Raw genomic sequence first — 13,816 nt, forward strand, 5'->3', positions numbered from 1 at the left:
ATACGACAAGGGGGAATGGCCCCCATCGAGATACGACAAGGGGGAATGGCCCCCTACGAGGCAGGACATGGGTGAATGGCCCCCTACGAGGCAGGACAAGGGGGAATGGCCCCCTGCAAGGCAGGACAAGGGGGATTGGCCCCCATCGAGATACGACAAGGGGATTTGGCCCCCCTCGAGATACGTCAAGGGGGAATGGCCCCCGTTGAGATACGACAAGGGGGATGGCCCCCCTCGAGATACGACAAGGGGGAATGGCCCCCCTTGAGATTTGACAAGGGTATTTGGCCCCCCTCGAGATACGACAAGGGGGAATGGCCCCCATCGAGATACGACAAGGGGGAATGGCCCCCATCGAGATACGACAAGGGGGAATGGCCCCCATCGAGATACGACAAGGGGGAATGGCCCCCATCGAGATACGACAAGGGGAATGGCCCCCTACGAGGCAGGACAAGGGGGAATGGCTTCCTCCTCTTTAGGATGGTTCTTTAATTTGACAGAAGGCCAGTCTTGCTGCACATGACCTTGTTTCCTGTTCAGCTTCTCCCCTCCTGCCCTGTGCCCTTCCCAAGATGGCGCCGGCGGTAACGTCACGTCCGGCGAGGGCCCGGTTGCCGGGGTGATTCCGGCCTGGTGCCGAGTCACGATGGCGGCGCAGTTGGAGCAGGCGGCGGGCATGTACGAAACGCTGCGGGCCGAGTGGGCTCGGCGGAGCCCCAACCTGCGGCGCTGCGAGGAACTGCTGGCCAAGCTCAAGGTGGACCCGGGGAGGGGGGGATCGGAGAGGAGAGATGGGCCGAGGGGGCTGCGCTGGGGTGGGGGGATGTTTAGGGGAGATGGGTGGGGTGATGGGGGATGTGGAGGGGGTGGGTGGGGGGGATGTGGAGGGGGTGGGTGGGGGGGATGTGGAGGGGGTGGGTGGGGGGGATGTGGAGGGGGTGGGTGGGGGGGATGTGGAGGGGGTGGGTGGGGGGGATGTGGAGGGGGTGGGTGGGGGGGATGTGGAGGGGGTGGGTGGGGGGGATGTGGAGGGGGTGGGTGGGGGGGATGTGGAGGGGGTGGGGTGGGGGGGATGTGGAGGGGGTGGGTGAGGGGGATGTGGAGGGGGTGGGTGGGGGGGATGTGGAGGGGGTGGGTGGGGGGGATGTGGAGGGGGTGGGTGAGGGGGATGTGGAGGGGGTGGGTGGGGGTGATGTGGAGGGGGTGGGTGGGGGGGATGTGGAGGGGGTGGGTAGGGCATGTGGAGGAGTAAGGGGTGGGATGGGGAATGATGGGGTAAAAGAGGGGTGGGGTGGGGGGATGAGAGGTGTGGGGGATATGGAGAGGAGATGAGGGGTGGGTGGGGGGATGTTGAGGGGAGATGTGGGGTGGGGGGGATGCAGGGGGGATAGGGGTGACGGGATGAGGCATGGGGTGTGAGGAATAGGGGGATGAGGCGTGGGGAGGGCAGATTAGGGGACCCTAGGGAGCTGGGGGGGGCAGCAGGGTTGTGGGATATGGGGAGGTGTGGGCTTGGGGATGAATAGGGTAAGGGTTGGCCCCGTGGGGGAGGTGGGGAAGGGCAGCTGGGACACAGGGTGGGGGTGAGTTGGTAGAATCCCCCCCCCTTTTTGCATTAACCAGGCTAACCCTTATTAGCCCCTGTTTTTCAATATATAACACCCCTTTGGATTTTTCTCCAAAGTAAGGCAGTTTATAGAAATGACGCTGCTGGAAAACAACAAATTTTGTGACATATTCATGACAATAAATTCTGATTCAATAGTTACCCCACCTGACACAAGGCTCACTGGCCCGTGCTTTCCCCTGGCTTACCCCTGCTGCCCTGCTGCCCGTCACCTGTGGCTAACAAAGGTACAAATATCTGTCAGCAGGCCAGCTTTCTTCTGCCAGAGCAACCTGGGGTGGCTATCGTCCAGCCCTGGGGATTTATCAACTATCAAGTAATCCATGACATCTAATACCTCTGGGATGAAAGTTTCCTGATCGTGTCAGAGGTTTGGACCTTGGGTTGCCAACGGATCAAACGGGAGCCTGTGTTGCTGGGAAAGCTGTGGGAGTGCTGGAGGTGAATCCACGGACACAGTGTTGCTGAATGGACTCTCTTACTTTTTTCTCTGTTCATTGTTCACGGTGACCGCTGGTGGCAGCCGTCGGTTGAAGTGTATTACATTTTGAATCTATTACTACTTGACAATGAAAGGAACCGTCGAACTTTGTAAGGTATGCTGCTGCCTGTCCTCACGGATGTCTTGACGGATGCTGTGTGCTCCTGTTTCAGGTGGCTTTACTGGAGCTGAACTTTCTGCCCACCTCTGGTACCAAACTGACCAAGAGGCAACTCATTTTGGCCCGTGAGTATCCATGAGCATCGCAGCGGGGCATCAGTTTCATCTCTCTCGTGCTGAATTCCCAACAGTTATATTTTAATTAATTGTTGATCTGCTAATTTTCATCAGATTGTGAGGTGAGCTTTCAATGGACTCTGATGGCAAGGCAGCCAATGGAGGCCCAGAAATGTGCAACTAAAGTCGGCCTCTCGCTCTTACAAAATGGCTTGCTGGAGAAACTCATCAGGTCAAACAGTGCACAGCAAAGAGAAAGGTACATCACCAATGTTCTGGGCTTGAGCCCTTCATCAAGGTACGAGCAAGATGTAGGCAGGTGTATGAGTTCAGACACCTGCCTACATTTTGCTCATTCCTTGCTGAAGGGTTCAAGCCCAGAATATAGGTGATGTATCTTTCTCTCTGCTGTGTAAAGTACTCTCCATGATCTGCTGTTTTATCCAGCATTGTGTTTTTTCTCTGCTTACAGACTTCAGTGTTTCACTCCACTTGCTGTGACCATGCTGGCCACAAAGGGGGTTGTTTGGAGTCCAGGTCTCTAGACTTGTAGGCTACCGTTCCATATGTTCATCCAGTTACCTGAATGGATATGATGAGGTTTTGAATGTGGACTGGGGAGTGATGGGAGTCTTGAGGTAAAAATCCACGTTGCGGTGTGTAGTTTTGTGGGGAGTCTTCATGTGACTGCACTCCCTAAAGCTGGTGTTATTGTTTTTTGAGGTGGTATAGGGCTATGGGTTCAACTGATGCATTTTGCGGAGAGATACACTTGAATTGGTGGTGGATGAGGGCTTGACCGTTTACACTCGTGGACGGGGTGCCAACCAAGCGGGCTGCTCTGTGATGATTGTTTCTTCACTGTTGTTGGAACTCCACACATCCAAATACATCCACCTCCCATTTTTAAAAATTTTGCTTAGTTTTAACAACACAGCATGGTAGAAGCCAATTTCAGATCATGAAACTCCTGCCGCCTAATTAACCCTCCGGCCTTCTACGTTTTTGGAGGGTGGTAGGAAGCTGGAACACCCAGAGGAAACCCATGCACACATGGACATATTCCTTGCAGGTAGCACCATATCTGTGCCGGGTCGCTGACATTGTCATAGAGGTCTGCTAACTGCTATGCCAACCTTTTGAGGATGGTGGATGTGTAAAATCGTTTGGCCATTGCAACTGAATCACTTGCTGCAGGATGCCCAGTCCTCAACCACTTCTTATTGCTGTTCTATTTATGAGGCTTGTCCAGTTGTATTGGGAGCCAGCGATGGCCTCCAGGACACTTGTGGATTTAAAACATTTTTCCCTGTGCTTTTTATTTTAAAGGGGATGTTTTGGAAATCGGAGCTCAGTGGAGTATCCTGAAGAAAGATATCCCTTCCTTCGAACGTTACATGGCGCAACTCAAATGTTATTACTTCGACTACAAGTAAGTGTTTTGCTGCACAATAGCAGGACTAAAAAGTTAGCCATGGCTAGCAATCCTTTTAAGATCTGATGGATATGTACAAAGATTGATCCGAAGCACTTCTAATAACAGCAGACAGCAGAGTCCCTCTGGCTTGACCATCCTCGTTGGAATCAGTGTTATTTCTCTTACACTTGAAACCTGGTACAAACTGAACTGATACTTAGTGCTGCCCTGACATTAGTTTTTGATTCCTCTCAAAGCTGTGCTGGTGGGTGAGATCACAAAATATAGGCTCATTGAGTCTAACCCACCATTCTATTCATGAGCATCCATCCTCCACTCAGCCTTCTCCCTGTAACCCTTGATACTGTCAATCTCTGCCTTAAATACAGCATGTTTAAGTGAGGAAGGCTCACAAACTGTGCAACCGTGGTGGAAGAAAGAACGTCACCACAGAAGCCACGGGTTCCACCTGATGTAGGTTCTTTCCTGTACCCAGTTACCTGCTCTCCATTGCACTTCCTCTCCCCGTTGGAACCAATTCCCAGAAGCTACTGTTATCCGCGGCCTCCGCGTATGAAGCCTGCCTTATCCAGCACATGTCCTCTTGACGTATTATTTAGTGTGGATTTAATACACAAAAGCGCTGGAGGAGCTCGGCAGTCACACAGCGTCCTTTATGGGAAGGATAGATAACTAGGGTTTTGGGCCTGGGCCCTTTGTCAAGGTGTGAGCAAAAAGCGGGGAGGCGCCTGAATAAAATGGTGTGGGGAGAAGCACGGGCCCATAGGCAAGAGGTCATTGGTGGGTATGGATGGGAGGGCAGAAAGAAAAATCTGAGGTGATAGGGGGAGCTCTCTGAATGGAGCCAAAGGGGCTGGGGAGCTGGAGGAAAGGAGACCGGGGTAGGGAAAAAGAGAGACGAGGGGAAAGGGTTCAACAGAAAATAGAAGAAGATGCTAATGTCATCCAGTTCGACAGGGCCCAGGCAGAACATCAGGTGGTATCCCTCTAATTTGTGGGCAGCCTTGGTTGGCAGCGGGCAGTCATGCATTTGACTATCTTTAGGTATAAATTTTAAGATAGTCAAATGGATTGAACATTGGCTGAAAGGGAGAGGCCAGAGAGTGGTAGTGGATAATTGTCTGTCAGGTTGGAGGCCGGTGACCAGTGGTGTGCCTCAAGGATCTGTATTGGACCCATTGTTGTTCGTTATATACATTAATGATCTAGATGATGGGGTGGTGCATTGGATTAGTAAATATGCAGACGATACTAAGATAGGTGGAATAGTGGATAATGAAGAAGGTTTTCAAGGATTGCAGAGGGATTTGGGCTGCTTAGAAAAGTGGGCTGAAAAATGGCAGATGGAATTTAATGCTGATAAGTGTGAGGTGCTTCATTTTGGTAAGAAGAATCAGAACAGGACATACGTGGTAAATGGGAGAGCATTGAGGAATACAGAAGAGCAGAAAGATTTAGGAGTAACGGTACATCGTTCCCTGAAGGTAGAAACTCACGTGAATAGGGTGGTGAAGAAGGCTTTTAGTATGCTGGCCTTTATCAATCATTGCATGGAATATAGGAGTTGGGAGGTGATGTTGAGATTGTATAAGACGTTGGTGCGGCCTAATTTGGAGTTCGGTGTGCAGTTCTGGTCGCCTAATTATAGGAAGGATATAAACAGAGTGGAGAGAGTGCAGAGAAGATTTACCAGAATGTTACCTGGGTTTAAGCATCTAGAGTACAGGGAGAGATTGGGCAGATTAGGTCTTTATTCTTTGGAGCGTAGAAGGTTGAGAGGGGATTTGATAGAAGTATTTAAGATTATGAAAGGGATAGACAGATTGGATGTGGATAGACTATTTCCGTTAAGAGGAGGAAAGATTAAAACAAGAGGACATGAGTTAAGAATTAAGGGGCAGAGGTTTAGAGGTAACATGAGGGGGAACTTCTTTACTCAGAGAGTGGTAGCTGTGTGGAATGATCTTCCGGGAGAAATAGTGGCGGCGGAGTCAATTGTATTATTTAAGAAAAGGTTGGACAGGTCTATGGATGAGAAGAAGATGGAGGGTTATGGGCATTGTGCAGGGAGGTGGGACTAGAGAGGGGTGTTTGGTTCGGTGCGGACTAGAAGGGCCTAATGGCCTGTTTCCGTGCTGTAATTGTTATGTTATATGTTATGTTATAACATAAAGAATCCTGTGTAACCTGTTAAGTTTCTCCAGCACTTCTATGTATTAAACTACAATTACAGCGTTTCCAGTCTTCCTTGTGTCACGTTATTTATTATCCTTTTATATTTTGTATTGTCATCTTTTTCAATTTAAAGTAATTAACTGTTGAACTTTTCGTGAAGCATTTGTTTATCTCCAATTAAGAATTTTGGTGCATCTATGTACACTGACTGGAGGGTTCAGGCAGAACTTGTTGTTGTGGAGATGTAATTACAAATTTTCTTTGACTTTACAGGGATGAGTTACCCGAGTCTGCCTACAAACACCAGTTGTTGGGGCTGAACTTGCTGTTTCTTCTGTCTCAGAACCGGGTGGCTGAGTTCCACACAGAACTGGAGAGACTTCCTGCAAAGGATATTCAGACCAATGTCTACATCAAACACCCAGTCTCACTTGAGCAGGTAATAGAATCTGAAGGTTGTGTCACTGAGCTGCAAATACAATTTACATTTATTTAGGCTTCCTGGCTACTAATTGTTAGGTAAAAACATCATGAGCTGGGAATGTAGAAGGAGTCACCCAGTGCTGGGCCGTAACAAGATGCAGTTGTGACCTTGTACTCTCAAGATAAGAGTGGGGATGACAAATTGATGTGCAGGAGGCTAGCAGAGAGGGACAGCAACAGTTTATTCATTGGACAATGTCATGGTATGATAATTTACTAAGTATGTATCCTAAGGTATAAAAAAAACACCACTTGCTGATAACGGCAGAATGCGCCTTCTCCAACTAACACTGTTAGTTGCAAGTGTTACAATCCGGCAATAAAGAACAAAGAACCTTGATTTCGACTCAGCCTGGTGTTTGACTCACTCATTCATGAACAAAGCAGACCTAACATAATTAATGAATGTTAAGGTGCCTGTCTATATCTTGCTCATGCCTTGATGAAGGGTTCAAGCCAGAAATGTCGGTTCTGTATCTTTATCTTGGCTACAGAAAGTACACTGAGTTTCTCCAGTTTCTCAACCATGGTGCCTGTAGACTTTCCTCTTTTACTTACTGAGTCACCTTTGAATTGTCCACAATATTCCAGTGAGTTTTCCCATCTCCCACGATGCTGAGGATAGATGGGCTGTCTAGGAATGACTTCTTGTGGCACTAAAGGCAGTGGTATACACCTTTCTTGTGTTCAGTTTAAATTTAAATTAATTTTTTAATTTGGCCATACAGCATGGTAACAGGCCCTTCCGGCCAATTAACCTACAACCCCCAGTGCGTTTTGGAGGGTGGGAGGAAACCGGAGCACCTGGAGGAAACCCACGCAGACACAGGGAGAATGTACAAACTCCTCACAGACAGTGCAGGATTTGAGCCTAGGTCGCTGATGCCGTACAGCGTTGCACTAACCGTGCCACTCACAGTTCTGATGAAAATTTGGATGTAATGTAACAATAAAACCTTTTAAAAGGGAGTCTCCATTTTAAAATGTGCAGCAAATAGAGTTGTTGTTCCCTCACCGGATCAAACATTGCCTTTCAGTATCTGATGGAAGGCAGCTACAACAAGGTTTTCCTGGCAAAGGGAAATATTCCTGCTGAAAGCTACACATTCTTCATCGACATCCTGCTTGACACCATTCGGTAAGTTCCAGCCACACCTTGGGTGGTTTTAAAGGAGGGAGGGGATTCTTGTTTGGAGCAAGGCTGTAACCCAACCCAAAGTGAAGGTATCTGGTGAGCTAAACCAGTAACTCCACTAAGTTCACTAAATTGTAAGTGAACTAATCCAGCTGGTTCACTTGTGTCCTTTAGGCAAGGAAGGTTGTCCTGCATGGACTTCAGTCTCACACGAAAGGGTTAAAAACAAACGTATACACCATAATATCCCATAAGCCTTTCATAGAACATTAAATCACAGTACAGCCTTTTGGCTCATGATATTGTGCCAACCCATATACCTACCAAAAAATATCTCCCTATCCTCTTTTGTTCATCCATGTGCTTGCCTAAGAGTCCACTAAATGTTCCAAACTCCACCTCCACTTCTGGCAATGCATTCCAGGCACCCACAACTCTCTGTAAAAAGAAAACCTGCCCTTGATGTCTCCCCTAAATACTCCTCCCTTCATTTTGTACAGATGTCCTCTGGTGTTTGCTTTACCCGCCCTGGGAAAAAAAGTTGCTGACTGTCCACCTTATCTATGCCTCCCATAAGTCACCTCTCAGAAACAGGTCTGTAATTTTTGGGTGGGGAGGAATCTAGATTGGAGGGGAGGGGCAAAGAGAGATGATGCTCAAACCTGCTAAACATAGAAGATAGGAGCAGGAGTAGGTCATTCGACCCTTTGAGCCTGCTCCGCCATTCAACGAGATCATGGCTGATCTTAAAGTTCAGTACCCCGTCCCCGCCTTCTCTCCGTAACCTTTAATACCCTTATACCGAAGAAATAGATCTAATTCCCTCTTAAATAGATTTAATGACCCTGCCTCTACTGCTCTCTGTGGCAATGAATTCCACAGATTCATCACCCTCTGGGTCAAGAAATTCCTCCTCATCTTGGTCCTAAATGGTTTGCCTATTATCCTCAAACCATGGCCCCGGGTTCTGGATTTTCCCACCATTGGAAACATCCCATCTGCATCCATTCTGTCCAGTCCTGCCAGAATTTTATAGGTGTCTATGAAATCCCCTCTCAATCTTCTAAACTCCAGCGAATACAATCCCAATTTGCGCAATCTTTCCTCATAAGTCATTCCTGCCATTCCAGGTATCAGCCTGGTGAATCGCCTCTGCACTCCCTCCATTGCAAGAACATCCTTCCTTAGATAAGGTGGACCAAAACTGCACACAATACTCCAAGTGGGGTCTCACCAAGGCCCTGTACAGCTGCAGTAAGGTATCCTTGTTCCTAGACTCAAACCCTCTTGATATGAAGGCCAACATACCATTTGCCTTTTTAACCGCCTGCTGTACCTGCATGCTCGCCTTCAGAGAATGATGTACAAGTACCCCTAGGTCTCTCTGCACTTCCCCATCTCTTAATCTATTGCCATTCAAATAGTAATCTGCCCTCCTGTTTGTATTACCAAAGTGGATAACCTCACATTGATCCACATTGTAGTGCATTTGCCATGTATCTGCCCAGTCCCCCAATTTATCCAAATCACACTGGATCTTCCTGACCCCCTCTTCCGTGCACACAACCCCTCCTAGCTTAGTGTCATCTGCAAATTTAGAGATATTACATCCAATCCCCTCATCCAGACCATTAATGTAAATTGTGAACAGCTGGGGTCCCAGTACAGATCCTTGTGGTACCCCACTGGTCACCGCCTGCCACTCAGAAAACGAGCCATTTATCCCAACTCTCTGTCTTCTACCTGCCAGCCAGTTCTCAATCCACATCAATACTTTGCCCCCAATCCCTTGAGCCTTGATTTTGGAAGCCAAAGTTTATGCGGGACCTTATCGAAGGCCTTTTGGAAGTCCAGGTACACCACATCCACTGGCTCTCCCCCATCTATTTTACCTGTCACCATCTCAAAGAATTCCAATAGATTTGTCAAGCACGATTTACCTTTTGTAAATCCATGTTGACTCCGTCCGATCCCTTCTCTGCTAGTCATATGCTCCGCTATTACATCTTTAATAATGGATTCCATCATTTTGCCCACTACTGATGTAAGGCTCACCGGCCTATAATTCCCCGCTTTTTCTCTACCCATCTTTTTAAATAGTGGGGTAACATTAGCTACCCTCCAATCCATGGGTACTGATCCTGAGTCGATCGAGTTCTGGAAAATAATTCTTAAAGCATCTGCTATCTGAATGACCACTTCCTTGAGTACCCTAGGATGTAGATTATCAGGCCCTTGGGATTTATCTGCCTTCAATCCCATCAATTTCTCCAAGACCATGTCCTTAGAGATACTGATTTCTTTCAGTTCCTCCCTTGCATTAGTGTGTCAAAAACATCCCTTAAGAGGGGAGTGGGGATAATGTCAAGGGAGCAGGATGTTGGCTTCATGTTGAACACAATCTTTCTAAGGGTGGGTATTGTGATTGGGATAAAATAGTCCATGTTGATGAACAGAGCTGTGCTACAGTTAGATTGCGGGTGGAGGGGGGAATGAGGTTCTCAACTTTATGAAGAGTTTTAAAAATTCTTCGCATTTGGTAAGGGATACATCAGAGTTGGTGTTAGTTGTGGAACCATTGAGTTGATGGTATTGAACAAGACCTTAGGATTTTGGGAGTTGTTGGAAATTAGGTTGGCAAAATATTTTGTTCTTTTGGCCTTTTCTGTTTCTTGGTATCTGTTCAGGTTGTTTTTCAGAATTTCGAGGGAAATTTTTAATTTGTCTCGCTTCCACTTCCTTTCGGTATCTCCATGGTGGTAGTACTTGGGGCAGCTATAAGGGCCTCTGAGAACCTATTCACGGTTTGTTAGTTAATGTAGTGGGAGTAGCATATAGGAAGACTAGATTTGTTTGGAGAGTGGGGTAGGGCTAGGTTGAAAGTGACTGCCGTATGGTCTAACACACAGGTATTAACAACCGGGTTGTTAATAGATAAATCAGATGATAGGAGTAGGTCCTAGCTTATGGGTGGGTCCTATTGGAAGCAGTTCCAAGTTAAAGGACTAGACTAGGTGCATGAATTGGCTTACAAAAGGTTTGGATGGACAACACGCTGGATATTGAAATCACCGAGAATCAGAACTCGATCAAAGTTGGGCATGGTGGTTGAAAGGAAGTCTGTAAACTGAGTGATAAAATCCTTATGTATTTTTAGTGGGCGATGTTTCTGTGCTATAATGTTCTATGGTATGGTTCTATGATATAACAGAATTATTAAAAAAGGTTAGGGCAACTAACCCTAACCTTAGAAAGGCATGTGAAGCCAGGATTGCTGACTGAGAAAAGTATCTGAATTCTTGGTGTTTCTCAACCGGGATTGCCCTGTAGGAACATAACTGGGTCAAACTTTTGTTTTTTTGCAAGGATAGTCAGATATCAAATAATAATACTGCAATGTTTTATAAATGGTGTCAGTTCACTTAGGACAGACATTCTCAACCTTTTTTATTTCCACTGAAATTCCACAGGATACCTAGATGCTCTGTGGTTAGTAAGGGATTACTTAAGGTGTATGTGAGTGGGTGAAAAAGGTTAAGAGCCACTGATTTTGGATCATGTATCAAATTCAGGGCTCAATTCCCACATGAGGGCTTTCACAACATAGATCAGTGCTGGCATTGCAGTGAACTCCAGAACTGCTGTCAGAAGTAGACCTTCTCACTGGTGTGTGGGAGACCTGATTACGCCACATGGAAGGAGCATGTTTGACACTTGCTCAGTGTTGCTAACGATTTGTCACCCCATATTTGGAAACTGCAGCACACATCACTTGCCATCTTTCCAACATCACATCAGTGATAGCACATGTTTGCTTGACTATAAATCCATCCTAAAGGGCAAAATTTTCTTTATGCAGGGATGAAATAGCTGGCTGCATTGAGAAGGCGTATGAAAATATATTGTTCAATGAAGCTTCAAGGACGCTCTTTTTCACCACATCCAAGAAGATGACAGAATATGCAAAGAAGGTTGGTAGATCATGACAAGTGATACTCTCTCCATAACTGCAGTAAATATTCAGTGAGACTGCTTTTGAAGAGTTCAATGCTTGTTGATCAAAATGAGCTTTGCGAGGAGAAGCTCGTAATGCATGAAAGGTCGGGGGAGTTTCTTCAACATCAAGCTACATCTTTGTTATAGCTCTTTACATTAAAGACCTACCATTCAAACAAGCCCTGAACAAAGACAAACTGCTGGGAGAAGCCAGCAGGGTGTGTGACATCTATGGAGGTGGAGTGGGGAGAGAGCAGTGTCACTGTTTTGGGTGAAGATCCTGCATCAGGACATATCAGGAGCTGAAGATGTTTGATAGCATGCAGATACAAATCTCAGTATTCATTGAAAGCTCCATCAGGATGGTGACTGCGATGTAGCTTGATGGTGTTTGGGACATTCGTTTGAGGCAGCAATGCTGTTGAAGCGCCAGTGACCTGGGTTCAAATCTGGCCCTGTCTGTAAGGAGTTTGTACGTTCCCCCCATGTCAGCGTGGAATTCCTCCGGGGGCTCTGGTTTCCTCCCACCCTTCAAAATGTAGGTTAATTTGGGTGTAATAGCTGGCAAGGGTTTAAATGGCAGGAATTGCCTTTTACCTGCTGTAAATAAAATTTTAAACATTCAAAACTTGTCTGTTTCATATGAGCTCGGGGTCTAGTTAAAGCAGTGGTTCTCAACCTTTTTCTTTCCTCTCACATACCACTTTAAGTAATCCCTAGGCCATAGGTGCTTTAAGAAATTGCTTAAAGTGTATGTGGGTGGGAAGAAAAAGTTTGAAAACCACTTTGAACTGTGCCTAATTGACTCGTTATTTGCATGGTTTCGTGACTCCAAAGGAAATGGGTCAATAGTTCAGTCACAGCGTAGTGATTCTCAACCTTTCCTTCCCACTCACATACCACCTTAACCAATCCCTTACTAAACACAGAGCACCGATGGCTTAGGGATTACTTAAAAGTCCTATGTGAGTGGAAAGAAAAAGGTTCAGAACCACTGAGTTAGAGTGAATTAGATTAAGGTATGGATGTATTCATAGCAGGGGTGTGAGAGGGGTGTATCAAACCATGATAGGCTGTATAAATCTCATAGGGCAGAGCTGTAACCAGACTGGGTGTGGGCTGAGATAGTCATGATTGTCATGTTGGAAGTGAGGCTGTTACTAGCTCAGACAGCTCAGTGGAAGCAGCCACAGTCGTCACTGGATGGGTTGGTTTGAAAGACCTGAATGAAGTATCGCGATCTTTATCCCCCTGGAAATGGCCTTTCATTCCAGGGTAGGAAATGGGAAAATGAAGTATGAGCAAGGAAATGAAATTGAACTTGGATTATCGACGGGATGAGAGTGGGTATGAATGGGATTAGATGTGAGCAGGGCTGTTGGCTGGCATGTGACATGTCTGGAGAGTAGGGTTGGACTGGGTGGCCTTCATACTGTGGTCCCACCTCAACATCAGGCTGTGGTACCCAGACGTAACAGGGAACAGCATGGTGCTCTCACTCATTGGTATCTTTCTCTCTCTCCTGCAGAGGGGCTGGCTCCTGGGACCAGATAATTATTATTCATTCACCAACCAGCAACAGAAAGCTGAGGAGGCCACGATCCCTTCCACAGAGCTGGCCAAACAAGTCATTGAATATGCCAGGCACCTGGAAATGATTGTTTAACAGAGGGAGAAGACACTTTTTCAGGGTGGGGCGCGGGTGGGATTATTTTACTTTGCTGGGTTGGGTGTCTGTTTGCATTGAGGGAGTGGCCATTTGTATCCTGCCCTCTTCAAGCTGCTGAACATGTCGCAGAGCTGGGCTGTCCGTGCAGTTCCATTTCTGTACACCAACTCTGCATATCTTCCGGTGGAGCCCAAGGCAGTTCCAACTCTTTGTGTCCATGCAAAAATGCCAGTATTTTAGTTTACACCTCTTGTCACAGGATGCTCAGGCCTGACTGAATATAAAGTGGATAGTTTTGTTTGTTATCTGAGGAACCTCACTTATCTTCAAAATAAATTCAAACAATCACACAAGCCTTGTCCTTCAGAAGTTCTCTTCAGTGCTTTGCACCTCCAAACTATTGAATTTTTCTATAAATGTCTACTTTTAGGTCATTGTTTGCTTATTTCTCTGACTGTAGCTCAACTGTACAAATACAGGAAAGCAGCCTAGCCTGAGGTCCATCATGCTCACAGATCCACATACCTTGATTCACCTGATCCATTAAATGACAACTTGGTCCACAAGCAGAG

The 13,816-nt window shown here is 46.7% G+C and overlaps 1 protein-coding gene across 1 annotated transcript; it reads left to right on the top strand.

Annotated features, from left to right (window-relative positions):
* The first annotated feature begins 600 nt into the window (after positions 1-600).
* On the top strand, positions 601-13,597 carry psmd8 (proteasome 26S subunit, non-ATPase 8). Its single transcript, XM_069909290.1, has 7 exons — positions 601-760; positions 2,285-2,357; positions 3,678-3,780; positions 6,235-6,400; positions 7,482-7,582; positions 11,439-11,550; positions 13,104-13,597. Exons 1-7 carry the CDS (start codon positions 650-652, stop codon positions 13,239-13,241), a joined length of 804 nt encoding a protein of 267 aa, XP_069765391.1. The 5' UTR covers positions 601-649; the 3' UTR covers positions 13,242-13,597.
* Positions 13,598-13,816: the final 219 nt, after the last annotated feature.

This window comes from Narcine bancroftii, chromosome 13, assembly GCF_036971445.1.
Source record: "Narcine bancroftii isolate sNarBan1 chromosome 13, sNarBan1.hap1, whole genome shotgun sequence".
Classification (NCBI taxonomy): Eukaryota; Metazoa; Chordata; class Chondrichthyes; order Torpediniformes; family Narcinidae; genus Narcine; species Narcine bancroftii.

Coding starts and splice junctions, on each gene's coding strand:
- psmd8 (XM_069909290.1), top strand. CDS start 650: ATGGCGGCGCAGTTGGAGCAGGCGGCGGGCATGTACGAAACGCTGCGG. Junction 761..2,284: donor AACTGCTGGCCAAGCTCAAG/GTGGACCCGGGG, acceptor CTCCTGTTTCAG/GTGGCTTTACTGGAGCTGAA. Junction 3,781..6,234: donor TGTTATTACTTCGACTACAA/GTAAGTGTTTTG, acceptor TTGACTTTACAG/GGATGAGTTACCCGAGTCTG.